This window comes from Temnothorax nylanderi, unplaced genomic scaffold (assembly GCF_030848795.1).
Source record: "Temnothorax nylanderi isolate EJ_2023f unplaced genomic scaffold, tnyl_v1.0 TNYL_tig0069_pilon, whole genome shotgun sequence".
NCBI lineage: Eukaryota > Metazoa > Arthropoda > Insecta > Hymenoptera > Formicidae > Temnothorax > Temnothorax nylanderi.
Window position 1 is genome coordinate 657,678 of NW_027249131.1, and position 26,195 is coordinate 683,872.

General features: G+C 42.0%; 1 protein-coding gene across 1 annotated transcript in view; it reads left to right on the plus strand.

The window, feature by feature from the left end:
- Cad87a (cadherin 87A) overlaps positions 1-26,195 on the plus strand; it is a 194,459-nt gene that overhangs the window by 166,406 nt on the left and 1,858 nt on the right. Inside the window, exons 6-28 of the mRNA XM_071708534.1 lie at positions 10,220-10,477; positions 13,710-13,844; positions 16,846-17,038; positions 17,439-17,749; positions 18,321-18,476; positions 18,872-19,059; positions 19,148-19,310; positions 19,576-20,014; positions 20,241-20,432; positions 20,609-20,862; positions 21,178-21,310; positions 21,389-21,604; positions 21,948-22,247; positions 22,417-22,661; positions 22,955-23,248; positions 23,387-23,584; positions 23,653-23,875; positions 24,045-24,589; positions 25,049-25,224; positions 25,318-25,453; positions 25,583-25,707; positions 25,778-25,879; positions 25,951-26,164. Of these exons, the coding sequence (XP_071564635.1) occupies positions 10,220-10,477; positions 13,710-13,844; positions 16,846-17,038; positions 17,439-17,749; positions 18,321-18,476; positions 18,872-19,059; positions 19,148-19,310; positions 19,576-20,014; positions 20,241-20,432; positions 20,609-20,862; positions 21,178-21,310; positions 21,389-21,604; positions 21,948-22,247; positions 22,417-22,661; positions 22,955-23,248; positions 23,387-23,584; positions 23,653-23,875; positions 24,045-24,589; positions 25,049-25,224; positions 25,318-25,453; positions 25,583-25,707; positions 25,778-25,879; positions 25,951-26,164 (5,196 nt within the window). The remainder of the gene's footprint in view (positions 1-10,219; positions 10,478-13,709; positions 13,845-16,845; positions 17,039-17,438; positions 17,750-18,320; positions 18,477-18,871; positions 19,060-19,147; positions 19,311-19,575; positions 20,015-20,240; positions 20,433-20,608; positions 20,863-21,177; positions 21,311-21,388; positions 21,605-21,947; positions 22,248-22,416; positions 22,662-22,954; positions 23,249-23,386; positions 23,585-23,652; positions 23,876-24,044; positions 24,590-25,048; positions 25,225-25,317; positions 25,454-25,582; positions 25,708-25,777; positions 25,880-25,950; positions 26,165-26,195) is intronic.

Genomic DNA, 26,195 nt, shown 5'->3' on the forward strand with positions numbered 1-26,195 from the left:
ACACGTTCGTTATTCGATCTTTATTTCCTTAAACGTTCGCTTCTTTTCTTTTTTTTCGGGCAATTAATTTTTGTGCAAAATCGTAGGGAGTCTCGTATTGCGACGTTGTCGCGGACAAGCAATTAACCGTAATTGTTCTTCGTAATTTTGCGAGGAGAACTTTTGTAGGACGTAATTTTATTATATCAGCTAAAGCCATGGAAATCGTGCATTGTAACGCAATCAAACGCGAGTCATTTTTCGTCCAATAATGCGAATGAAATTTCTGGAAAGAGCGATATTATATTAGCTTTGATTGAACTCATTTATTTATTTCTTTTTTTTTTTAGAAAATGCTTTATCGCTGAAAATGAATTATTAATAAATGATGAGATCTGCCTTTTTCATCTGTCATTTTTTACCTGATATTAAGTTCTAAATTTTCAGGATAGATGTTTTTTAAATATAATTGCCATTTTTACTGAAAACTGCTCCAATTTTTCTTATTTTTGTCACTCGTAATATTTACTTAATAAACTACAGAAATATCGCCTGACATTTAGATACGTTTTTATCAAGCTTTAAATAAATTATTGAACAAAAAAACCCAGATAACAAACGGTTATATTTGCATAAGTTTATCTCATACCGACATTATATGGCAAATGATTTTATGAACAAACATTTTGAATCGTATTTACATACGGTATCGTATTTACGGTTTCAAATAGCTCACTATTTGTCGAATACGATTGAAACTCTATTTTGCATCAGCAGTCATCGTATTTTTGTTTTACAACTAAAACGTGTCAAAAAGTACGACGTTGAATTCAATGAAATATTGAAACAATGGATCGGTATCGAGTATATCGCGTCTAAATGTATATATGTATAACACTAAACCATTGCAGCCGCGCATTTCTTCCTTTAATTTCAATAATATAAGTTCTCTGAATCACGTAATCGCGAGCGGAAATTTCGCGAAAGAATGCAGCCCCTCCGGCACAAATGCGATTGCGTTCGAACGTAAAATTCCTTCCCATTTAATCCGAATAAATAATCGATGGTGGCGCGGAATGCGCGCGCGGGGAAATGAGAGGTAGGTGGGGAAGGGGGGGGAGCGAAAAGTTAGAGCGCGCTTTTCACACAAGCGTGGCTGCATTCCGTCGACCGGCGTAATGATGGAATTGTCGTCATGTCAAACGCTCTGTCACGAGTACCTCGCGCTCGTTTCGCTTTGCATTTGACGAGGCGACGCGACGCGCGTCCGCCGCCGCTGCGCCCTGCATGCGCGTGCAGATTAAAGTTCCAATAGCGAGCGCGAACAGGGAGCACACGGACGCGGACGGGGCCGTTGCGTTGGCAAAATAGAAAGTTGCCTGCATTAAACAGCGCGCGTGCCGACCGACCCCGGCGCCAAGCCGGCTTCCTTCGAATTAAATTTTTGACGAATCGCGTGAGCGACGTAAGCGAAAAGTTTCGTCGCTTAAGTAACGCGATTACCCATGCAGGGATCGTAGGAAATTAAATTATGACGACTTTGGAGAAGCAACGAGCCAAAAATGTTCGTACGCAGAAAAAAAAGTGTCAAAACAACACTGATATACTTGTATGTACGCAAGAATAATATATTCTTCTTATAAGAATCTCAACTTTTTATTTCAACTTTTTTTCTTGATTGTACTATATGAAACTTTGTTTAACTACATAAGTGACTTCATTCAAACAAGTTTTCTTCGTTTAATGCAATATAATCTCATTTCAAGATTATATATTCTTGTTAATTACACATATTACAAAAATATGAAGAAAAAACTTCTTACAAAATACAGTGAAATATAATTCTGTATAGCTCGAGATTTTCTATACTACGCAGTCGAGAACTAACAAATAAAGGATGGAGGTTCAATAATGAAACCTACAACGATAACGATGAAATCGCTATAAATGAAAGTTCTATAAGAACGTAGATCCGATTATGTGCGCGCGCGTCTCGATACATATCTCGTTGCCGTATATATAGATGCCGTAGATGTGTAAAGTACCACTCGCAGATATTGCCATCGGTCCAGATCAATTTATACGCGGAGGCAATGCGGAAGGATAATACCATTAATGCCGAATAATCGACGAGCGTGTTACGTTATAAGCGGGGGTCGTTCTCGTGAACTCGCGTCGTGGACATTGGACGTTGAGTAACGATTAATTAGTGTGCCTCAACAAACGCACTCGTGTTTGTACGCGGATTATATCGGCATATTTTTATAAAAAGAATTTGCATAACGCGAATAATATCATTATTTATTGGCAGAGAGTGCGACAGTACGTTAAAACACTTTTTACATAAAGAGAAAAACAGATGTGGATATTTTATTAAAGATAATCTCATCGGATGTAATAGGTGCATAAAGGCGCACAAAAAATTAAATAAAGATTTATATAATCTGTGCTATCAAATCTTTTTTTGCCACGTTAGCATCGGTGCTTGTATTAAACTTCTTTCTTTACAAACACACACCTATGTACGAAAAAAGAGAGCAACATGTACAAGGAAAATTTATTTTTTAATATTTTTGCAATACAGTTCTCTTTCTAAAATAAACGATCTCGATATTAGCGCGAAAAAGAGCAACGCGCGGGCTATAAACTTATCTTCGAGCCTCGAAACTCATGGACGCGCAGCGTGCTCGTTCTCTCTCTCTCTCCCTCTCTCTCTCTCTCTTTTTTGCAACAAATAATAAGATCGCATATCAGCCGGCCGCGTAGTAATTCATCGGGCGCGACGGCAAACCGCGTTTTTTTTTCTCCAGCGACTTTTTTTCCTCCCCCCAGATAAGCCGGAACGAAGACCCCACACCGTGTTGGGTGTTTGTCATGTCGCACGCAAGCCGGTACGAAATGCCCGTCGAGTTATTCGATTTTCGTCGGTCATTTAGCCGCGCTTACTGCATCCCACATCCGTGTATTCCGCGACGCGGACGCCGCGATGCGCGATTCCGCCCAAGTACGCGGGCACACAATTGCGCGTGAATTATAGTTTTAATATCGCAAATGAAGGACGCGAACGCGAAGAACGGAACGGCCGTCAAAGTATTTTGTTTCCAATTGATCCACATAAATATACGACCGCCGTCGTCGGAGCGATTAAATCTCCGTTTCCGGCGGGATTATTCATTCCGCGGGACAAATCGCTGCGGTATGGCTGCTCTGAGAATAATCTAAAATTAATTAGGGTGCTATCGAACGTAGAACGTATAGCGCTTCCGCGCGCATTCTCGACCGTAAAGGAAAATCGCGAAAGTTGGTCCGTTTCTTCCTCGTATTCGTTTCTTTCCTCCTTTTTTTTCCCCTTGCAACGGAAACGTATGTCCGCCCGTCTATCTTTCGCCAAAGCTTCGGAAGTTGCTCAAAGGCACGCGAAGATACGGAAGATGGCAAACGAAATGGAAACAGGCAACTTCGCCCGACGTCCAGCCATTTCAATTACCCGTTTCCCTTTCCACGTACGTATCTCGCCGATGCGGTTACTTTCTGCAGTTGCGAGCCATTGTATCAATCACATATCGTTCCCTTAATGCATCACCGCAATGCTTGATATACGACAAATATCGGATATGCGAAGAGACACGTTTCTTGGATGTCGTTATTAACTCTATAGTTATACTTATTTTTCGCATACGTAGATACCACACTGGAGTTGGAAGGCCCCCTCTACTTTTTTCATTATAACTCTCGAGGAAATCACCGTATTTTGACTTCCTTTTTTTTCTTCCAATCGTAAATAAACTGAAAAATACGTTTATTCAGAATTAATTCAAAATCACAATAAATACTAATAAACACATGTTGAAAAAATTGTATCATTTTCCAATGGTAGATATTCCTACTTCTTATGCCAAAAATAAATCGTTTATATTTCGGAAAGAACCTTATCACAAAATTTTTTGCGGGGTTTCATTGTGCGTATTGTTAGAAAAGACTCTATTCGAGCGGCTCGCCATTGATGTGAAAATAATAATGGCATGCAGTAAATGGACGCTTTTATGCAGTAGCATTAATGTCACTGAATACCCTTTGTATTTTCCGAAATTTTCGGAATAATGTACTTTTTGAAAATGATGAAAGTCATTCAAAGTTCTAAAGAACGCGCCGCAGCTTTGTAAAATGAAAAGCCACTTTAAAGAAATGTTTTATTAAAAGCTCTTTGCGCGTTTAATTTTAATCTCGCACAATTATCAGCGGGAACCAGAATACGGCGCGGCGAGTCAAACGCAGCGACCCAGTTGCTCGTGACACATTCACCGCGCGAGTGTCGATAGTTTAAACGGTGAAACGAATCGAGCCGTCGCCGTCGTAGCGTGCGAATTGTCGGCACCGTCCAGGGCGGGTCGAGGGAACATTTTTCGGAAATTCCACCGTGAACTCCGAAGCGGACAGCAGATCGGCTTTTAAGTAATTTCAACGTTCCCCGGCCGTTCGGCGCGCGTCGCGCGTAATAATAACGCCGTCGTTTCTTTACGTTCTATTCGGCCAACCGGACTCGCAGCTGGAAATCTTCCCGCCCGATGCGACTCTCGCGGAGATGGACGCGGGATGAAAATCCGCAGTTCCATTCCGAGGAATTCACCCCTCGCCGTGACCCGCTTATCCGCGCTTGACCCACCGCTGATATACCGCTGGCCGCGCGTTATTTCGACCGTCGCATTTCGCTGTCCGCATTTACGAGGGAGGTCCGGCGCGGTTGCGAAGAGTTTACGATAAGGCGTTTTACGTGCGAGGTCATCCGAACCGGAAGGACTTTGTTTCCTTTTTGTGAAAACTTCGCCCCGCAATCTCGAGCTATATATACTTTGCCTGTAGCCTTCGCCCCGGATTCGAGGTTGGTGCTAAATCGAGAAGTTCAATTTATTATCTTTCATAAAGTTTTAGGACAAGACGGATCGTATCGGAGAGGTAGAATCACACAAATGCCCGATTGTCCTGATTTTATACTATATTAGGAATGTATAATTCGGACTGTTCCGAAAAAGGATATTAGGTTCTTGGAAATGCACGTGTACTTTTAGATATTTTGATGAATTTATTAATACACTGTTAAGTTTTTGCAGCACTGGAATTGAGATATCCAACATAACTTTATTTAGAAGCGATTGTATAATTTGCGAAATAGCCAAGAAGTTTGCCATTAAAAAATAGTAACAGTGAGACATCGCTAATTTTAATAACTGAGACATTACCGTTATGATAACAATCAAGTAATTAGAAAATATGCCAATACACGGTTAAGCTGGATTTTTTGTGCCTAATAATATTTCTCGCGTGAATTTATGTACAGTTTTCTACTTTGCAAACTACACGGAGAGAATTTTCTCTTAAAATTTACCCTGAAATTATGGTAGTTGTGGGACACCATGTACCACCAAGAATTTTATGCGAGCTATTCTAATTAATATCCTGCACCATAATAAAAAATATTTATATCTATTACATTAAAATATAAAATATGTTTGATTAATTTTACTAAAATATATCTAGGAAATTTCAATAATTTTTCAAAATTTACCAATCTGCTTGGTAATTTTTATCGTTTGTAAAATGTCTTGTATATTTTAAAAATTCCTTGGTTGCCAAGTTGTCCCAAGTTTGAAGTGAATTTAAGGGTAAAATATAACAAAAATTCTCTCCGTGTACGCGCCGATTACTGTCGGTCTTGAACCACAGTCCAAGCTAAAACTAGAATAGTACCATCACATAATTTAATTAATACTGAATTTAATAATACTGATATCTTTAGAAATGCAAAGAATATGTTGCCAAAAATATCATCCCAGCCAGAATTCGAACCCGAGATTCAATTATGTATCTTGAAACGAGATAAAAATTACAAAAGTGAAAAAATTTACTGGAGTATCTACGGTTTTATTTGTTGAAATCTAGTAAATCTGTTCATTTTTCAAATTTTCATCTCATTTCAAGATACATAATCGATGTATCTGGACCTCCCTATACTATTCGGGACGGGCGTCTTTACCAATTCGACCACTGAAGCCAGTGGTGGTGTATATTTAATTAAGTATGTGATAATACTCTATTCTGGCTTCAGCTTGGAATTGTGTTTCAAAACCGACAGTATTCGGCGCCGTAGTTTGCTAAGCAGAAAATTGTACATAAATTCGAAACAATAATAATAAGTGAAACAGGACCGTTATAACATACTCGTACATACAATCAATTAGAGAGAAGAATACCATTTACGGTACAGACTGGATCTGAATAACTTAATAAGAATATTGTGTAAATTTTGTATAGGACTTTTTCCAAACTCGGTAAACTGCGCGCCAATTTTAAATAAATTCGATAATAATTAAAAATAAATTGGAAAAATATTATTAAGCACAAAAGATCCAGCCCGACCGTGTATTTGTCACATTTTTTATTTACTCGATCGCTAATTTTGTCCTAGCAGATCTGATTTTTTTTTCTTTATTTAACATTGCGACGCATTGTTATTTTGCACACATCGTAGCTAATTTTACAAGAGAAATCTGAACGTGCAACCAATTTTTTTTATTCTTACGCCCTCCAAACGGATGTCGAATTATTATATGTTCCATAATCTCCAGCAAGACGGAATACCTCGGTTCAGCTCGAAACTCGTGCAGAGGAAGCGCAGTCAGCTTGAAAGTTGAAATTACAGCGTGCAAACGTTACGTGCGTGTACATACGCATCCCCCACGTGTCACGCATTATGCATTGAGTTTCCGCAAAATCGATGCAATTGCAAACGAAAATAAGTATCAGTCTCGCACCGTCTCGTTTTCTCTCTATCTTTTATATTGAGTAATATATAAAATTATCTCTCTTTCTCTTTTGATCGAGCCATTTGTATAGACGCATTGAAAAAAAGTCTTGCAATACTTAACAAACGCATTTGGTTGTGCGTTTCAGCGCAATATTTGGTAAGTAGTAACCCACACAGCACACTTTATCTGAGGGACGTCCTACAAACATTTGAGATATCTCAATAACCGTAGGACATCCGGTGGATATCCGATATCCGGTGGATATCCAGCAGATGCACAAGTGTCCCTCAGAATATCCTGTGCTGTGTGGGAACAGATTTGATAATTGTTACCAGCCGGTTGATAATAATTACAAAATAATTAGCAAAACTGATTTTTTATGCAGTTGAAACAATTAGATGGCTTAGTAAAAATAATGCTAAATACTTTGGTAATAATTATCAAATAATTTGATAATTACCATAGCTTTTGGTAACTATAACTAAAAGTAATATTTGGTAATACTTATCACATAATGTGGTAAAATACTACTAAACAATATGATTTTATGTAATAAATTATTTTTTGATAATGTGTGCCATATAAATTGCTAATAATCACCAAGTCTTTGGAAACAAATATCAAACCTTGCTACATGACTATTTGTTAATATTTATTATGTTATTATATTCACCTAAACATTGAGTTGAAACTATTTCACTAAAGCACTTAGTAACTACGATCCAGACTAGATGATTATTACCGAATCTTTTTTTCAGTGATTTCGTTCGCGTTCACGAACATTATCGACATTATCTACCTACGCGAATATTGCGTGCATCATTATCCGCCTCGCTGGTAATTTTCGATGTTTGGCGTTGTAATTATTAGAGCACGGCGGGTATGATAACGCCGCTGTTACGTTACAGTATACTATCAAGCACATTATGATGCGTTACGATTCGCACGCCGTTGTTAATCACTCCGCCGCATTATTACAGTCGCTTACGATGTTTGTTCGTCATACAGCTTTTCGTAATTAAGAGCTAAAACCATTGCCGTCTATGTTTTAAGCCCCTTTAGACGATCTATAATTTGCGTCCGATATCATAAATTTTATTTATAATTAAATAAATATAATATATTTGTATATATACATGAATTTTAATATTTATTTTATATGTCTGTTTTTCACATGTATATTGGGTAATATATAAAATTATAAATAGAATTATTCTAGATTTTCATACGACTAAGATCATCTAAAAGGTTTATTAAATTTTTACAGCAAATTTTTCGACTTTAAACAATTTTCCTTCTTTTTAATTTAAGTAAAAGATTTTGATTTTTTTTTTAATCTCTCTCCGCGCAACGACGGAGACCGCGATCAATTTCTTACGAGGGAATGCGTATCTGCATTTGCCCCGTAATATGTTACAAGCAAATTCAACTTCGCCGTCAGGTGTATCGCCGTTATTATTGTTCTCCATTACCATGACGCCTTTGGGAGACTATCTACCGCGTAAATATGTATATATTCTAATGCATGCGCAATTGGGTACACGTACACACTTGACAAGAACTTTGAGTGCCATCTTTCCACCCTCGACCTCGTTAGCTACTACTAAATCCTCGGTGCTACCCACTTTCCCGTCTTTTCCAAACTTCCGCGCGAGCGGCACCTACTCGAAACGACACTTCGCAGCCTTTGTATTTCTTTTTTTTTTTTCGTCGAACTGCTTTCGAGCATTACGATTTTCAACAAATTGTCGCAGTTTCTGATTTTACGTTATTTCCGTTGTCCATTTAAAACCTAATATTACAATAAATAACTGTCTTTTTGATCATACTAGTTTATTAGAACTAATTATAATAAAAACGCTTCTATTATCTTACGTGACGGAGGAATATCTCGTTTTCAGAGCTGCCTTTCTTCTTGTCATTTTTCGACAAACTTCGCGACGAAGATCTGAAATTGTCTACGGAACTTTCGGAAAGTAGCTTAAAGATGCAGACTTGGAATTGCTTTTTCAATATTAGAAATTGGCTCTCGGCTCTCTTCTCAAATGAGAGTCTCGAGACTCGACTTGTATATTCGTAAGCTTGGGAATATTCCAACATGATAACGTATTTATCCATCGAGGAGCAAACGCGCGGCACGTTTCTTCACGATAAAGTACGTATAACAATGCGCGCGATGAAAAATGCATTCATCAAAAACGGTCGAAATTTCTCCCAGCGACGAAGAGAAAGAGCGCGCATCTCACGAAATCCGGGAGAGACGGATTTGTTCCTTTCTTCCCGTATACAGTGGAGTGGTTTCCGTCGCACAAATCCGCCAATAAAGCCGAGCGTTTACCACACTTGCTGCGACACACACAACTCTCGACTTCTCTTCGTCGAGAGAAGAAAACTCCTCTCGGGATGGTCCAGAGATGAGACTTTTGCGAAGAGCCGTTCGCAAATGATCGATCTCGTAAAACGGCAGCATGCTTGAAAGTACGCTCTCTCACGTACGAATCGAGGCACGTTCGAGACCCGTGCGCCTTCTTTTAAGGCTTCGTAAGGGATACAGTAAAGTTCTTAGCGTGAGAAGGGAGTTCCTGATCCCAGCGAGGGATCGTCTAAAATCGCATGTGTATCCTGGCACATACGAGGGTGTGCGATGTCACTGCGAAGGATTTAGATGCAAAATACGTGCTGTAAAATCACTAAACGACTGCAAAAGATATTTAACATTTTGACTACCTTGTTACTCATATTTAAATGAGTTTCCGCAATGGCCCCATCATCTAAAGATGGATAACAATTTTATTTATTACAATCAGAAATTATTTTAATCAATATTTACAAAGATATTGATGAAAAACAATTTAAATATCATATTTATAATATAATTAATGATTGAAAATAAAATTACATTAATTTTGAGTGATATTCTCAATCAAACAAAGCTTAATTTTGATCTTATAGGACATATAGAGGAATACATTACCGTTTTTCTGTATTTTTTCTTGCGGCATGGCAAAAAGATAGATGTATCTTAGCGATTGACAATGCCTGGCATACTTTATATACGACTTCATACTTCTCGAGCTTGGTTCTCCCAAAACTTATACTCGAAATTAGCTTGGCAATCAAAGTGTTAAGAAGATTTAGGCGAAAAGTGGATTAAATCCATAATTTCTAAGGTCCGTTTTACGACTTTATACTTGAATTATGGAATTAGCCCGCTCTTGCACCGAACCTTTAATTTAAACGCATAAATTGAACGCTTTCGAGCTTAAGGACAAAAATATTAACGCTTTCGAACTTGGAACTAAGAACGCTAAGCGTCAGTCCTCTTATAAGTTAATTCTAAACCGTCTTTAAAGTTAACGGCATAATTCCCGCGAGCTGAAAGCTTCGAGCTCAATTTTGCAACGTTTTACGAGCGAGTTCCTCTTTTCTGTTTCCAGGAGAACGACACGATACGCTTTCGCGTGACTCTGGAGGACGAAGTGCCCGCGGGGCAGCAACCGAACATCGTCGGCGTCGACGCTTACGTGATCGTGCTGGACGAGAACGATAATCCGCCGCATTTCCTGGGTGTGCCGTACGAGGCGGTCGCCGAGGAGGACACCCCGGTCGGCTCCACCATACTGCCGGGCATCAGAGTCGTGGACCCTGACCTGCTGGGTGACATCATAGATCTAACGTGCGTCCCGCAGCCACAGGTGAGTCATTAATACGCGTTAGCGCGCGCGGTAATGTCCCGTGAAAGATACTTTTATCCGGTCTCTCCCCGGCGCGGCGGCGCGGCGATCGAATTTTCTTGCCGCCCTATCCCACGTGGGATTTCCCGTGGAGGAAAATTTCAACCGACGAGCCGTGCCCTTCTGATCCATCGTCTTGGAAAATCCGTCGTTGATAGAATTACCTGGAGAACAACAGCGTGTTCCCTTTCTTTATCTCTTTATTTCTCTCGACTTAATATCTTTACGAAGCGCGCGCTTTCCGACAAGAAACGCGAGTCACTTTTTTCCTTATTTCTCTTCTTCCGAACTGCTGATCGAGTAAAGGAGTAATGAGGCCTGACAGGTCCCACATGGATTCATGTAACAATCTCCCCGCTAATATGTATACTGCTTTTTATTTCGAGTACCGCAAACAGCGAGCTGCGGTTTATTTCGTAAACTTCATGGGATGTAATTTTTCTCTGTGTTTATTTGAAAATTCCGCCTTCTCGATTACTTTCAATCGGTATCGAAATTAAATTATGTATTCTATCGCAAAGTATATACAGATAGTGTTCGAGGAAAAAGAAAGATAGGAGAATGAGAAGAAAAAAATGAAAAAGATCCCTTTTAAATTCGTTTCTGCTATCGGGTCGCTGACGGTCGCATCCGCGCGAAAGAAAGCGGATAATAAACAGGCTGCCAGAGAGGGAGTTGTTTTCCGCTCAAAGGATTTATTAAGAAGTCGTCGGTCCGCGTCCGTCGTCTCGGTCGTCTCGGTCTCCACGACGCGACGCGGGGCTGGCAGTATCGGGATCGGGGCTGCAACGGGGCCGCTCCCTCGTTGAGATGCAGTTGGTTGCACAGCGGGATAAAAGATGTACAAGTGCCGGTGTTTCACGTAAATGAAGAGGAGCTCGGATGAAGTGTTCCCCTTGTCCGCGAGACGAGGCAGAGGCGAGGCGGAATATCGGGCGCCGAGACGCTTTGTAATTCACAGTTTTCCATTAAGTTATCCACCTCGTATCCTGTAATAAACTCAGAGGCTGAGAGAGGAGGGGAATGAGGGAACGCCGGGCTCGCCTCGCCTCGCCTCACCTCGCCTCACCTCGCCTCACCTCGCTTCGTCTCGCAACGCCGAGCAGCACGCCCGAGGGAGCTGAGGACTCGTCGACGACGTCGGCGGCGGCGGCAGCCAGTTCCCGGTAGTAGTCGGACTTTCGCAATCATCGTTGTGGAGCCCGACGTTAACCCCTGCGGAAAACGCGTGGCCTATTTCGCGCGAGCTGGCGCGTATAGTAGCGCTCGCATAACGGAGCGCGTTCGCAAATTTAATAATCGTTCCGATGCGTATATAAGGAGAAATTTTATTATACCATCCTCGCGTAGGAGAATGTGAATTCAGCAGTTTCTTCGGTAGCTTAACCGGCGATGAAATTGGGTTTATATTCCAGTATGTGCGAGCGCGATACTTATCCCGCTTTACAATTAGAAATGCAGACGTGAGTTTAAATACCTTATCTCTCCATGATTTCGAGATATCGCTACCCTCTCTTTTTCTTTCGCCTTTTTCCCTACTATATCGTCAAATATCAAGTGTGCGTAGCAGGATTAAAACAATTAAATAACGTATAAAATGCAGGAGATACCCCGCTTTTGGAATAAAGCGCGACTTTACATTTTAAGCTGCTGATTCGACACGGAAAGGAAATATCGTCGAAAATCTATTTTAGATACCGAGATATCCGGAAACGTAATTTTTTTTTATACATTTTATTTAGCACAAATCCAATTCGGATAGTTAGTTCCATCAAGTTTTTGCTTCCATTGCACCTCGCGCGAGTCTGTGAAAAATTTAAGTCACGTCCGAGGATCGTATTTACGGAAAGTTGTAACACGTTACCGTGGAAAATTGCTGTTGAAAACCGCTTTCTGTTTTAGGTTCCGATCCGATCGATGTAACACGCAATGGGTTATGCGATACGCGCCGTTCGTTTCGCCAAAAAGGGGGCAGGAAGGAATGCCCCGAAAATTCAGTCGACGGGAAAAACCGAGCAACGTATCGCTTTCGCGTTTTTTTTTCTTTTCGCGAGAGAAAAAAGAGAGAGAGAGAGAGATCCAATTCGTATATCATCTCGCGACCCGTTAAAATTATCTGCCTGCAGCCTCCTGGCTTTACCCCCCTTTCTCTCTTTCTGCACCCCCTCTCTCTCTCGCGCTCCTCCCGGGAAAGATGCGCGGCGGGATATTAGTACGTATAACGCACCACCCTCTACGTCATATCCGCTCGATAAATTCCCGGTCGGAGCCGTTAGGCGCGACCAATAAAACCGTAAAACCTTTTAACTAATGGTCCACCGGCTTTACGGCGGCAAACTTTAATGCCCTCCCTCGTTTTCGTTATACGCGCGAAAACGCGACGCCGCTGCACTGCACTGGCCGAATAGGACGCGATTGCGTCCAGTCATTAAGCGTAACTAATGTTTACAGTGCTCAGAATACTGGGGCGCGAATCATCCGCGAAATCGGAATCAACGGTGAAATTTTCCATTAACGATCCGCGGCTTCGATGGCGATGATGCGGCAACTCGACCGCTCGCAGCAAACACGAAATTTGCCAGAAATTTATTATAAATTGGGGAGACACGCGCGATTCGCGCTTATTATTTTTTATCGGAATTTGTTTAACGCGAATTATTTTGAATCTGTGGACATTTGACATCCAGACATTTATATGGTGATGTCTGGATCCGCGTTAATATTTTTCGTTTATTTCAAAGAGCGTGACACGCATGAAAATTGCGCCAGCAATTTCTAAATTTCCTGTGTGATTTAACAAATATGGTTTTATAGATTTGTAAGCTTCTATACTGAGAAAAAAATACTCAAAAATTTATTTGTGGAATGTAAAGTTTATTTCACAGAAATAAGCCTTATATTCCACAAATAAATTTTCAAGTATTTTTTTCTCAGTGTATACGCGAATTTGACGAAACGTATAGAGCGTTTCATAAGAGCTCCAATTAAGTGACAAGGTGCCATAACTTTTAGATGGGTACTCAATGTAACGACAAATCGGTTAATTAACGCTGGATCCTCGCTAAAACTTCGCGAATACTTGCCGAAGTATTCCGGCTTCATACGTCGCCAAAATGGCGAATATGCCAGGCGATCGGCCGTACTTGTCGTGATTAACTCATACAAGCGCAATAACACTCAACTTTTGTTGCAGTTCCTGGATGCCTGCGAGAAGTTCGGCATCGTCAACGTCGAGAGGAGCCAGAACACGTATGTGGGCGCCCTGGTGCTGCGGCAACCCCTTGACTACCGGGAGAGGCCTTTCTATCAGCTGCTGCTGCGAGCGAGCGTGAGTATTTCCCCCCCCCTCTCTCTCTCTCTCTCTCTCTCTCTCTCTCTCTCTCTCTCTCTCTCTCTCTCTCTCTCTCTCTCTCTCTCTCTCTCTCTCTCTCTCTCTCTCTCTCTCTCTCTCTCTCTCTCTCTCTCTCTCTCTCTCTCTCTCTCTCTCTCTCTCTCTCTCTCTCCCCCCTTCCCTGAATTCTCTCCCTCAATTTGTGGATTGATTCTAATTATGCGCGCCGCGAAGGAAAGCCAAGCATCGGCCCGTTTCTCGCAAACACGTCGGATAAACCCGTCCGTAAACGGGATGCGCAACCGTAACACGGGCGAGATTGCGGGCGAATTCGGGATACGGGCGAATTTGCGAACTAACGAGGACGCGGAGAATGACGTGCGTCGGACGGACCCGCGTGTGTCTGTTGTCGGCCCAGGGTTGGCTTAAACCCCAACCGTCCGTTCAGTGGCGAAACGAGCGATTCTCGCGGCAGCGTTAATTAACGCTCGAACGTTTCTCGATAATTACGTCTATGACGACGTTTAAACAACATTTCTCTCTCTCTCTCTCTTCTTCCTCTCTGACGCTACAGTCCCACTTTAGCAGATTGGAGATTGCGTCTGTTACATATTAAACGTGACCTTCTTTTAATCTGAATTCTTTTCTCTCGTATGCAGCACGAAGCTTTAGCGCCGGTTGGATCGAAGCGCTTTCTTCCGTGGTAGAAAGGCATCATATTATTTAAAATGAACTCCGCGAGCTCCGGCGAGCGTGAAGAACACTATCGAGTTTACGTGACTTCAAAGGGTTTACAGATAAAAGGCAGACCGTGCGGGGCGGGCGGCGGGCCCGGTGCCCGGAAATAGGAAACCTCAGTTACCTCGGTTACCCTTTGATTCCCGTCGACGTCGTTCCGATACGTTAAAATACACCGTAAACACATATATATGTGGGAAAAGGTCTAAGCCCGCCGGCTCTCTCTCCCCGTGTGCCAACTAAAAAGGGAATCGTGATTTACTATGCGTTTTCGTGCGCGAAAACGTACGTTGCGCCGCGCAAACCGGCAAACATTGAGCTCATTTAGGTCTTACACCGCGAACGTGCCCGTATGATCGATGCGGTTTTCTCACCCGTACATCGATTCCGCGGTATTTTCCTTTCGCCGCAATATCTGAGGAATATAGCGGCGAAATTGAAGAAAAACAGTAAATATTTGCCCGCCGTACGGGCACGTACGAGCTATGTAATGGCGCGTTTTCTCGTCGCGCATTTAGCGCTAAATGCGATCTGTGATCCTCGTCTCTCTCGCCGACGCGACGCGACGTTGCCCCGCAATCTTTGCATCAGATCTTTACATAGGTATAATAAAAGAGAAAAAAAAAACAACGTCGGCTGCTGTGTAGCGACTGAATTGCAGATCGAGTCTCTTCTCATTTTTTCTATTTGAATTTAATATTCTTTATGCGACGCTATCATATTATGCGCCTTATAATCCAAAATATGAGAATTATTCACTGTTAAATATTAAAGGATCTTTAAACCAATATTTTGAGTTAAATAACATTTTGTTATTGTTAACTATCATGTGTATTGAAATGTATTATTCTAATAGAAAACAGTGTTATTTGGACTCTTCATTGATTTAGTTACATTAAAATTGCTTTAGTTAAATTAACGACATATTGAGTAGGAGTGATGACCTATATTAGGAATGATTAAAAATGACTCAAATTGAATATAATTTGACACTATGAACAGTGTTATATTATGATCTTGAAAATATAGATTCCCATTCAGCCGGCGATGAACGGCAGTCCGGAATTTAAAACTGATTGATCCGAAAATCGCTAATATGTATGTTCTTACAGCCAAATCGTTGATTTCTCTCAATAATCGAGGATCCCCGAGGGGGGGATCCCTGCGAGGATTAATTAATCAACGTCGCGCGCGCTCCAATATGAGATGTCATCCTCGCGCGTTCACGTGTGCGAGATAAAGAGATAATTGCGGTTACTTGCGACACTTCGTGCGCTCGCGAACGACGAGCTCTTTCTGTATGCGAGAGCAGCGGAGATTGATTTTAATTACGCGTTCTCTCTCCGGAAGCGACCGAAGTGCCATCCCCTTTGCCGTGCAAGAAGATGGTCCCGTTCGCGATAGCGCGCATAATTACAGCGGCGAAATGAACGGACACGTAAATTACGACTGAAACTTCACGACTGTGCGAAATAAATCGTCGCGACAAAAGTCCGGTTAAGATTTTAGATCTTTTTATTTCGAAGGACCTCTACTTTTTTTCATTAAAACTCTCGCAAATCTCAATCGACAATATAAATAATAGCGCGAACCGACGATCTTATCACGTTTGAACGTTTTATTCTCGGAAAGGATAACTCTGAATATTCTATTATTGGTTTATAAACCGAAACTAGCCTCGAGAAATTTATCTCAAAATTTATCAGAAAAATATTTGATAAATCAAATCGGAGTGACATGTGACTTTAAATATTTAATTCTCGAGTCTCTTCTCTATTCTCAACACCAGAAAAGCATGATTAATCGAAGGTAAATTTTAGGAGACAATTTTCTTCCGCATACAGTCCTACATTATATTCTATGATTGATGAATCTACATTTTTAATAGTAGAACTACTAAGGGGGTCAAAATGACTTGACATATTTTTAAATAATTATTATCTTTATTTTTAAAACATCACGATTTCTGAAATTTTCTCTGAATTTTATTGGAATATACAAATATTTAATTTCAAAAATTTGTTTGTTCTTCTTCTCTTTCTTTTTCATTTTGATTTCTTCGGTAGAAATAGATATAGGTTCGGTAATTTTAGTGTTAAGAAATGTGAAAGGGAAAGCGGAAAGAATAAAATTAAGAGTATGGAGATTCGCGACTGTATATTGTGAGAACGGAGTCAGGGTGTCGTGCATGTTCCGAATCTCTCGATCGGACAAAAGGAAACCACCGGAGTCGACTCGAACGTGCGAATTTTATCCGCAGGACGGCCTGAACAATGGAACCACCGGTGTCGAGATCAAGGTGGCGGATATTCAGAACAGCCCGCCGGAATTCCTGGACTCGCTGACAGGCGTGGTGCGCGAGGACGATCCCATCGGGACTCTTGTGATGACCGTAAAGGCTCGAGACGGCGACAGGGGCATGCCGCGGAAGATGATCTACGAATTAGTCACCAGTGAGTATTCATCTTCCTCCTCCTCCTCCTCCTCCTCCTCATCCTTCATATCTAAGTTGTCATCATAAGTACAAAATCGCGGTATTCTCATCCGAACTGGATTCGAACTTCCAAACTAACGTTAGTTTATCCGCATAGACTTGGATGAAACAAACATAATGGCAACGTTTAGGCGCACAATTCTGTTTTTACCTAGTATAACAGTATCTAATTTTCCCAGGGAGTAGAAACGTTTTACCCGAAATTCTGTTGAAGACAGATAAAACGCAGAATTTCGGGTAAAACGACTCGATGAGATTACAGAATTAATTGCGCATGCACGAGCTTCCTCGTGCAACAATAGAAGGTCTTCATGAATGTCGAAACATCACGAATGTCGAACCGTCCGTCTTCTCCGCAGACCCGTTCGATTACTTCCTACTGGACGACGACACGGGCGAGCTGAGGACGGCGAAGCCGCTGGACAGAGAGGCGCTGGAGAACTCGACGGGCGTGCTCACGCTGATCGTGAAGGCCCGCGAGCTGATCGACGGCATACCCGGCAACGACAAATTGACGGTATCGACGGCCGAGGCGACCGTGACGATTAAGGACGTCAACGACGAGCCGCCCACGTTCAATCGGCGCGAGTACAACATCGAGATCCCGGAGAACGTGCCGGACGGCACGCCGTTGCCGCATCTGGACATGACGGTGAAAGATCCGGACGTGGTGAGCACCAGGACCGATTTAATATCGATAGATATTACCTGTCGCGCGCGTTCGAACCCGAATGCGGAGCAAGACTCGCGCTCTCTTGATTCTCGGGGCGAAAAATGGGACCGGAGCCCGCAGCTTCCGCGTCCGCGCGCGGTCAATAAAATCCGTCATCGTAAAATCAAGGGTTAATCCGGCACGCACGATAAACGCCTAGCTATAACGTACGTAACATTTACATTAATATATTCGGCTTTTTGTAAAGCTCCCGCGGGGAACAATAGCGAACGATCGGAAAAGCGCCGCGTGCGTGTTTAACTCGGTTATTAAATGTCCCGCGTATTAATGGTAGCGAGCGCAATATGGAACGGCATGGATAAATAATTCATGACGCGTTATAAAGCCTCGATCGGATATAATCATTATTTTGTCGCAGTCGTATTGACCGGTCATTGTTGAACGTGTTTTCCATTGTTCCGCGCGCAACGCGCGGAACTCGCCTCGCCTCTTTCGGCCGCGGGAAATCCCGCACGTGTTTCGCGAATGGGAATTAATAAGACGGTGGCGTTTTTTTTTTCACTTTAAGGGATTAAACTCCGTGTTCTCCCTGCGTCTGGAGGATATAACGGGTGCGTTCACCGTGGAGCCCGTCTTGGCGACCGGCAGCACGTCCGTGAACATCCGCGTTACGAACGGCTCGCTCGATTACGAAAATCCTAATCAGCGGAAATTCATTATCTTGGTAAGTGGAGCTGGAGGCATTTACCTCTCTCTCGTCCTTTCTCAATTAGTTTTTACAGACGCTGGATAAATTAAATCAATATCTCCTTCAAAGGGAGAATAATTCTCTGCCAGGAGGTGACTTAAAATAAATAGGAATTAATATAGAAATGCAAAATGTAACGTAATCCGATTAAAATAAAATTCACTTGATCGTTAATAATTGTATTAATAATTATTTTATATTTATCTATGATTTGGTACAATAATTATTATAAATATATATGATTATAATCAGAAAGATATCGAGTCGTAGCGTCTCTCTTTATCTCTCTTTCTCTTCGAGACAATTAATTGTAGCCGACAACGGCGCGCGAAAATTACGCGGAAAATAAACGTGGCGATTATCGTTACCAGGTCGTCGCCGAGGAAGTCCACACAAACCCGAAGCTCTCGTCCACGGCGACGGTAACGATCTCCATCACGGATGCAAACGACAACGCTCCTTCCTTCGGGAGCCCCACGTACACGGCTACGGTGTCCGAGACGGCGGCCCCGGGGAGCCCAATTATAACGATTACGGCGAAGGATCGCGACAGCGGGCGGTAAGGGCTCGTTAAGCACGCGCTTTGTACCCGGGAGACATCAAAGCACGTTCACCCTTCATTTACGTTGCGATTCTCTGTCCCGCAGCTTCGGCACCGCCGGCATAGTCTACCAATTACTTGGCCAGGGCGCGGAGCACTTTGCGATCGACAAGAAAACCGGCACCATCACCGCCGCGCCCTGCCCGACGCCCGGCACGTCGCCCTGTCTGGATTACGAGCAGCAGACGGAGTATTTTCTCACTTACAAGGTGCCCTCACAATTGCGATACCAACAACTAACAAGCCTGATAGCATTATAAAATATTATATTTAGAATATATATACTATAGTATTACAAAATTTAAAAACTGAGGGCGATAATAATTGAGTCGATCGAATTATGTAGTTTGATTAAATTTATATTATCTAAAACGGATTTCGTTCTCCATGCATTTTTTAAAAATAAATTTAGTTATGTTTACTGGCGTAGAAAATCAGCAAAAATTCTATAAATACGTGACATTCTTTTTTTAGGCAACTGACGACAATGGGGAAGGACAGACAACGAGCGTTTCGTTGCGCATCAGCCTGGTAGACGCGAACGACAGTCCGCCACGCTTCCTACAGGACAAGTATCGCGCGGTGGTGGACGAGGGTGCCGAGAAATTCGAGCCCGAGCTGAAGGTGCAAGCGCGCGATAAGGACAAGACGTCCAAGATCACGTACGCTCTGGTGGGCGGTAACGAGCTCGGCTTGTTCGCCGTCGATTCGGACACTGGCGAGATCACCATCAAGAGCCCGGTCGACATGACCAACGCCACCCACGACTGGATCGCCCTGACGATACAGGCGAGCGACGGCATATTCGTCGATTCCGCGCTCGTCAACATCACCGTGCGCGACGTTAACAATAACGCGCCCGTGTTCCCGCACGACATATACACGGCCAGTATCGCGGAGATATCTCCGATCGGTAAGTATCTGGATTACGCTTAACGACGATCGTGCGTGTCCTCGATTGCGCAATTACGAGCAATCTCTCGCGGGTGTAATCAAGGTCATCGGATATGGGATATCTGCCCTGAACGATGCCCATCCGCTAGGAGGACTTACGTTTCTCGCCGCGAGGCCATTTCATTTACCATTTACCGTGAACTAATCGTGATTAAGTTAGTAGTTGACCGCATTCGACTTTTCAGGAACTGTAGTGGAGGAAGTGACCGCGACGGACGCCGACAGCGGAGTCAATGCCGAGCTGGTCTACAGAATACAGAAAGGAGCTTTCGACGACTTTGCTATTAACGAGACCACCGGCGTGGTCACGGTGTCTCGAAAATTGGACTACGACGAGAAGAACACGTATCACGTAGAAGTGATAGCGTTTGACAAAGGTAACATTATCATCACGAACGATTGGAAAAATTAAACAATGGTAACATTCGTGCTTACTCTGCACGAAGGAACTAAATTTTTTACTTTGCGAAGAGCAATTTAACGTCAATTAATCGCTAAAATTGTTGCAAGTGACTCCACGCTCATGTCCACGACCCCTCGTATTTCATTCCAGGAACTCCAAGCCTGACCGGAACGACGACACTGATGATCGAAGTGGAGAACAGCAACGACAAGGCCCCGTATTTTACGCCTGAAACGCAGCGGGCCGAAGTTACGGAGGACACGCCAATCGGTACCGTTTTCGCAACATTGAAAGCCACCGATCCGGACAGCACGAATCTCGAAGCTTTGAACTTCGCCATTTCCGAGCCAATCACCGCTATTGACAGAAATGGTCAGCGCGTCAACGACAGCAAATCTTTTAAAGTACGAGAAACATTTTCGTTTTAACTCTCGTTTGAAAGCCTTTAGATCCACATAAATTCGTGAATTACTTTCATACGTGTAGTAAATACACTATATATCTTCTCGTAAAAATCAAATTTTTGGTGTAAATTCGTAATTTGATCAATTGTGTATTTTATAGAAGTTGTAATTTATATAATATATAATAAAGATATAAAATATATATGTAATAATTTATATGATTTATAATGTACTATATTATTATTTTTAAAATATTTTCTTACCTTCATACATAGCTTATCTTTATCTTTTTATCACGTTTCTTCGCTCTCGTAGGATTTCTTCGCGGTCGACCGCGCTACCGGACAGGTTTCCGTTGTTCGGGCCTTGGATCGTGATATAGCGGCGACGGTAAGCGTTACGATCGTCGTAAGCGACACCACGGCACCCACATTGCAGCAGGGACGAGGTAAATAATACATTTTTCAAAAAGATGATACGAAATATTCTTTGTCATTCTTGACATACATCGTGCAATCTTCAATAGGCAAGCTGGTAGTCACTATCATCGACGTGAACCACATGGCGCCGGAATTTCTGAAGCCGTGGACCCGAGAAAATCCACGGTATCTGATAGAGATGCAAGAGGAGCAACCCACTGGCGCTGTCGTGGGTGCTTTCACGGCAACAGACGCTGATAGTAACATAGCGGGTTACGCCATCGATCCGCCGAGCCCTTACTTCAATATTGATAATATTACCGGTAAGTTGCTCGTCGTGAATCCCCATGTCAGTTTCACGTAAGCATGTTCCGAAAGTCACTGCCGAAAATCAATTTGCTCGCTAAAGCAGCACTTTACTATACGTGATGTGTTTAAAGGGATCTTAAAATAATTTCTCTGTAAATAGAGAATGTTTTAATAGCCTTATAATTTATTGATCTATATTATTACTTACTCTTTGCATCAAGAAATAAACAAATCACCAAATAATAGAAATAATTGATAATAAATTGGATGCTTCCTAATGAATGCGAGACACCAGATCTATTTTTTTTTTTACTAGGAAGAGTGCGTCTGTTTCGAATGTGATGCCTTTGTTCACAGGAATCGTAAGAACCAGTCAGGTGATCGATTACGAAGAAACAAAGCAATTAGAATTCACAGTGGTCGCTTACGACTCCGGAGTGCCGCAACTTTCCGCGACCGCGAAAGTTACCGTTACCGTGATCAACGTGAATGATCAGGATCCGAAGTTCGAGAAGGACATGTACAATGCATCGGTGAAAGAGAATTCTCCACCTGGCACTCGCGTTACCGTTGTGAAAGCTACGGACGGCGATGAGGGACCTTTCGGCGATGTCAGCTACAGCCTGATTGGCGAACATGCTGCTGACTTTAACATCGGTAAGCTAGCAAACATGATCGATTGCATTGTATTAGTAAAAAATAAAACTAAGAAAATTAAATATTTTTTTTAGTTTTGTAAATATTTTTATACAGTGTTATATAGCAATATACAATGATATATGACGTTTAATTTTTCAACATTCACACGATCTTATGCAATTTTTAGGGCATGAAACCGGAGAGATCACTGTGGGCGGTGCTACGGTTCTCGATAGAGAAGTGACACCGGAAATCACCATAACGGTGATGGCCAGTGACGGCGCCCATGTAAATTCGCGTCGAAGCACTACCGTACGGGTGGTTGTCAAATTAATTGATGAGAATGATAACAGACCGATATTCTCACAACACAGCTACAGAGCTTCCGTTGCGGAGAATTTGTCCGTTAATCCGCCGGCACCCATCTTGCAGGTATTACTAAAATCACGTTGAACAATCCGAAAGTAATAACTGTTATCACAAATAGACATGGAATTTTTTCATTAAATTATATACGAGGCTATAATTAAGCTTCTCTAATATGGAAAATGCCCGAAAAAATATATATAAAACTTGAAGTCAACCTTTCATAGAGAAAATATCGATAGAAGTCATACTTTTTAATCTTCAATGTTTAATTTGCAATATTCTTCGTTTTTATTATTTAAAATTAACTAATTTTTTAAGGCTTATGATAAAAATTAACAAATTATGATGTTTTTAAGGTACGAGCGGTAGATCAAGATGAAGGAACAAACGGTGAAGTGTGGTACACAATCATTAACGGAAACGAGAATGAATCGTTTTCGTTAAACCGCGAAACGGGCATCCTGTATCCCGCGGCCGCCCTCCTCGGCAGAGCCGGTTCTTATAGGATCGAGGTCGAAGCACGCGACGGCGCCGGAAATGGTCCACATTCGGACAGATGTTACGTCGATATAAGAGTCACGCCTGTGAATCAGCATAAACCGCAGTTTGTGATGCCGGAACTGACAAACGCGACCGTGGAAGTGCCAGAGGTATGTACATATAAGAATGTTTCCTGTTTGCATCGAAAATAGAAAAAGAGCATATAGATTTTATAGTCAAGTCAAAATTAAAATATACGAAATATGAATTTATTATACGAAATATATTAATAGGCGGTTAATTTTCAGAATGCAGGTGTGCCGAATTATCTAATATTAACTGTAAAAGCAATCGACAGAGATCCCGGCGAGAATGGTCGTGTTAGCTATCACTTAAAAGTCGGCAATAGGAACGTTCAGGAAACCGAGGAATTTTCTATAGACCAAGAGACCGGAGAACTTCGATCGAAAATTATCCTCGACCGCGAGATCAAAAGCAAATTTGAAGTGAGTACTTAATATGTTAAATTATTTTCTAACGAGACGACTGGAATTCTATGTACATTTTCTTTCAGCTTGTTCTCGTAGCGGCCGATCATGGCAGTCCTACGGCGTATGAGACCCTGCGTCTATTAACAGTTCAGTTAGTCGATACAAATGATAACGTGCCGCAATTTTACGAGGAGTATAATTTTCACGTGTCTGAGAATCGACCGAAGGGTTACTTCATTGGCAAAGTTACAGCGGAAGATAAAGACGAGGGCAGACATGCCAAAGTTTACTATTACATAGAAGCAGGTAAATATATTACACTTTTCTTTTAGTTATACTTCTTATAATTTCTTGATAGTTACTTTCTGATAAAAATTTGATAGAAAGATTAGTCTTTTTACGATATTTTGATTTTGAATATATATTTTCGCAATTGAAGGTTCAAGTATCTTACGTGTATTGTTCGCTCCTTTAGGAAACGAAGGATACGCCTTTTACATGGATAAATCTGACGGAAGTATCTATGCGAATAAATCGTTTGATCGCGAGACAAGAGACAAATACATTCTCTCTATTCTCGCGTCCAACGATCCCGATCTTTATATCAATCCCACGCAAGCCAGCCGGCCGTTAATTCACAATCCGGAGCACGGCCACGTGAACGTAACAATAACTGTGCTAGACGAGAACGATAATCCGCCGATCTTCGAGCGCAACGATTATTATGCCGGCGTAAATTCCATGGCGAATATAAACGATTTTGTGACCAAAGTAACCGCGTCCGACTTAGATGTCGGTGACAACGGTACTCTTCATTACTACGTCGCCAGCGCGAATCTTTACAAATACGGCTCAGAAAAGCCGAGCGGCTCAATAGTGCCAAGCCCATTCAACGTCACGCAGGACGGCAAACTCGTTACGAGCGGATATATGGCAGAGTATAATCAAGATAGATTTATCGTTGAAGTCATCGCCAAGGAGACGGCCATTCCAGAAAGATATGCGATGACCAGAGTTCATGTAAGCTTTTTACAGTTGTCATTATAATTTAATACTTGATATTAGCGGAGAGAAGACTGAGAGTGGTCACGCCGGCAACTCTAGCGAGTTTTGAAATTGTGGTTGTAAAGGCCCTCATTAGGAATAGGAAACAGAAATCAGAAATGCTGAAAATTTCCAACGTAACAGAAATGCTGTGTCTATTGCCTGTATCATCGTCCATTCTGCAAATTGATACATCCTATTGCCTGTTGCCTGGCATTGTGCAAGGGGGCCTTTACGTCCACAATTTCAGAACTCACTAGATCACCGACGTGGCCGCTCTCAGTCTTCTCTCTGATATTAGTCATTAATATTAACACATAACATTATTAATAATAATTAACATATTGAATTGTAAGATTTTTCGCATGACACAATTGCCGCGTCAAATATCTGTCTTTATTTCGTCATTTTAATTAATTTTTATCTTTTCTTAAGGTCTGGGTGTTTGAACCATCTCAGCTAATACGTGTCATATTGTCCCGGTCTCCGGAGGACGTGAACAGCGTGCGCGACGAAATTGTTTCGCAGTTATCCAACGCCACGCAAAGCAGAGTCGTAGTGGATGATATCAGATATCACGTTGACGCTTCTGGACATATCCGCAGAGAATGGTAATTGCACACGGATATATAATTCTTTCCCAATCTGTTCTGTCGTAATAATATTCATATATCACATACAATTTATATGAAATTATTTTTTAGGTGCGATATGTATTTGCACGTCGTCGAACCGAAAACTCAAACCATCGCGCCGATACCCCACGTGCTCAAAGTTATTGATGCGAAATACGATTTCTTAAAGCACTACTACGCCGGATTTGCCATAGAGAATGTCGTGGTAAGTATTATCGCGATTGTACAAATATGTTTACTTTATAATTGTAAACTGCATAAATTAAGTTCTTTGTGATGTAAGAACTGATAATATTATAATTATTGAAATATATGTAATTTATGATCATTTCAGCCCGCATATGCTGGAGTTCAAGAGGAACCGTTCGACCCTGCACTCGCTGCTTTAATAGCTCTCTTAGTTGTCTTACTCGTAGGCGCTGTCACTGTTACAGTAGTTTGTTGCTGCTTACGCCATTGGTAAGAATAACAAGGCTCCAAATGTGCTCTCACTTATACATCCAATACATGTACGTCAATGATGTTTCAGGGTAATAACTGTGCCAAATGATATACGTAAGAAGGACGGCCTAATTAAGAAACAGATCATCGACGAATTGAACACGACGGAGAATCCCCTGTGGATCGAACAGTAAGTCTCGTTTCTTCACACGCATTGGTCTCACGCGAAGATACATGACGAGGTATTTTTCTCGATTGTAGAAAATTGAAGCTCTACGAGGAGCAGGAGTTAACGATGCAAGTGTTCAGCGAGCCCGAGGGCGGTCTCGGCGGCGAGAGACGCGGCAGTGGCGTAAGCGTCGGCATGGGTGACACGTCCCAAGATAACACTTACGCAACCATCCAGCATCCATTGCCTACGAACAGGCATCGTCCGACCACGCCGGATTACACGACACTTCCAGGAAATCACAATGTAAGTCGATTAGTCGAATGAAGCTAATGAG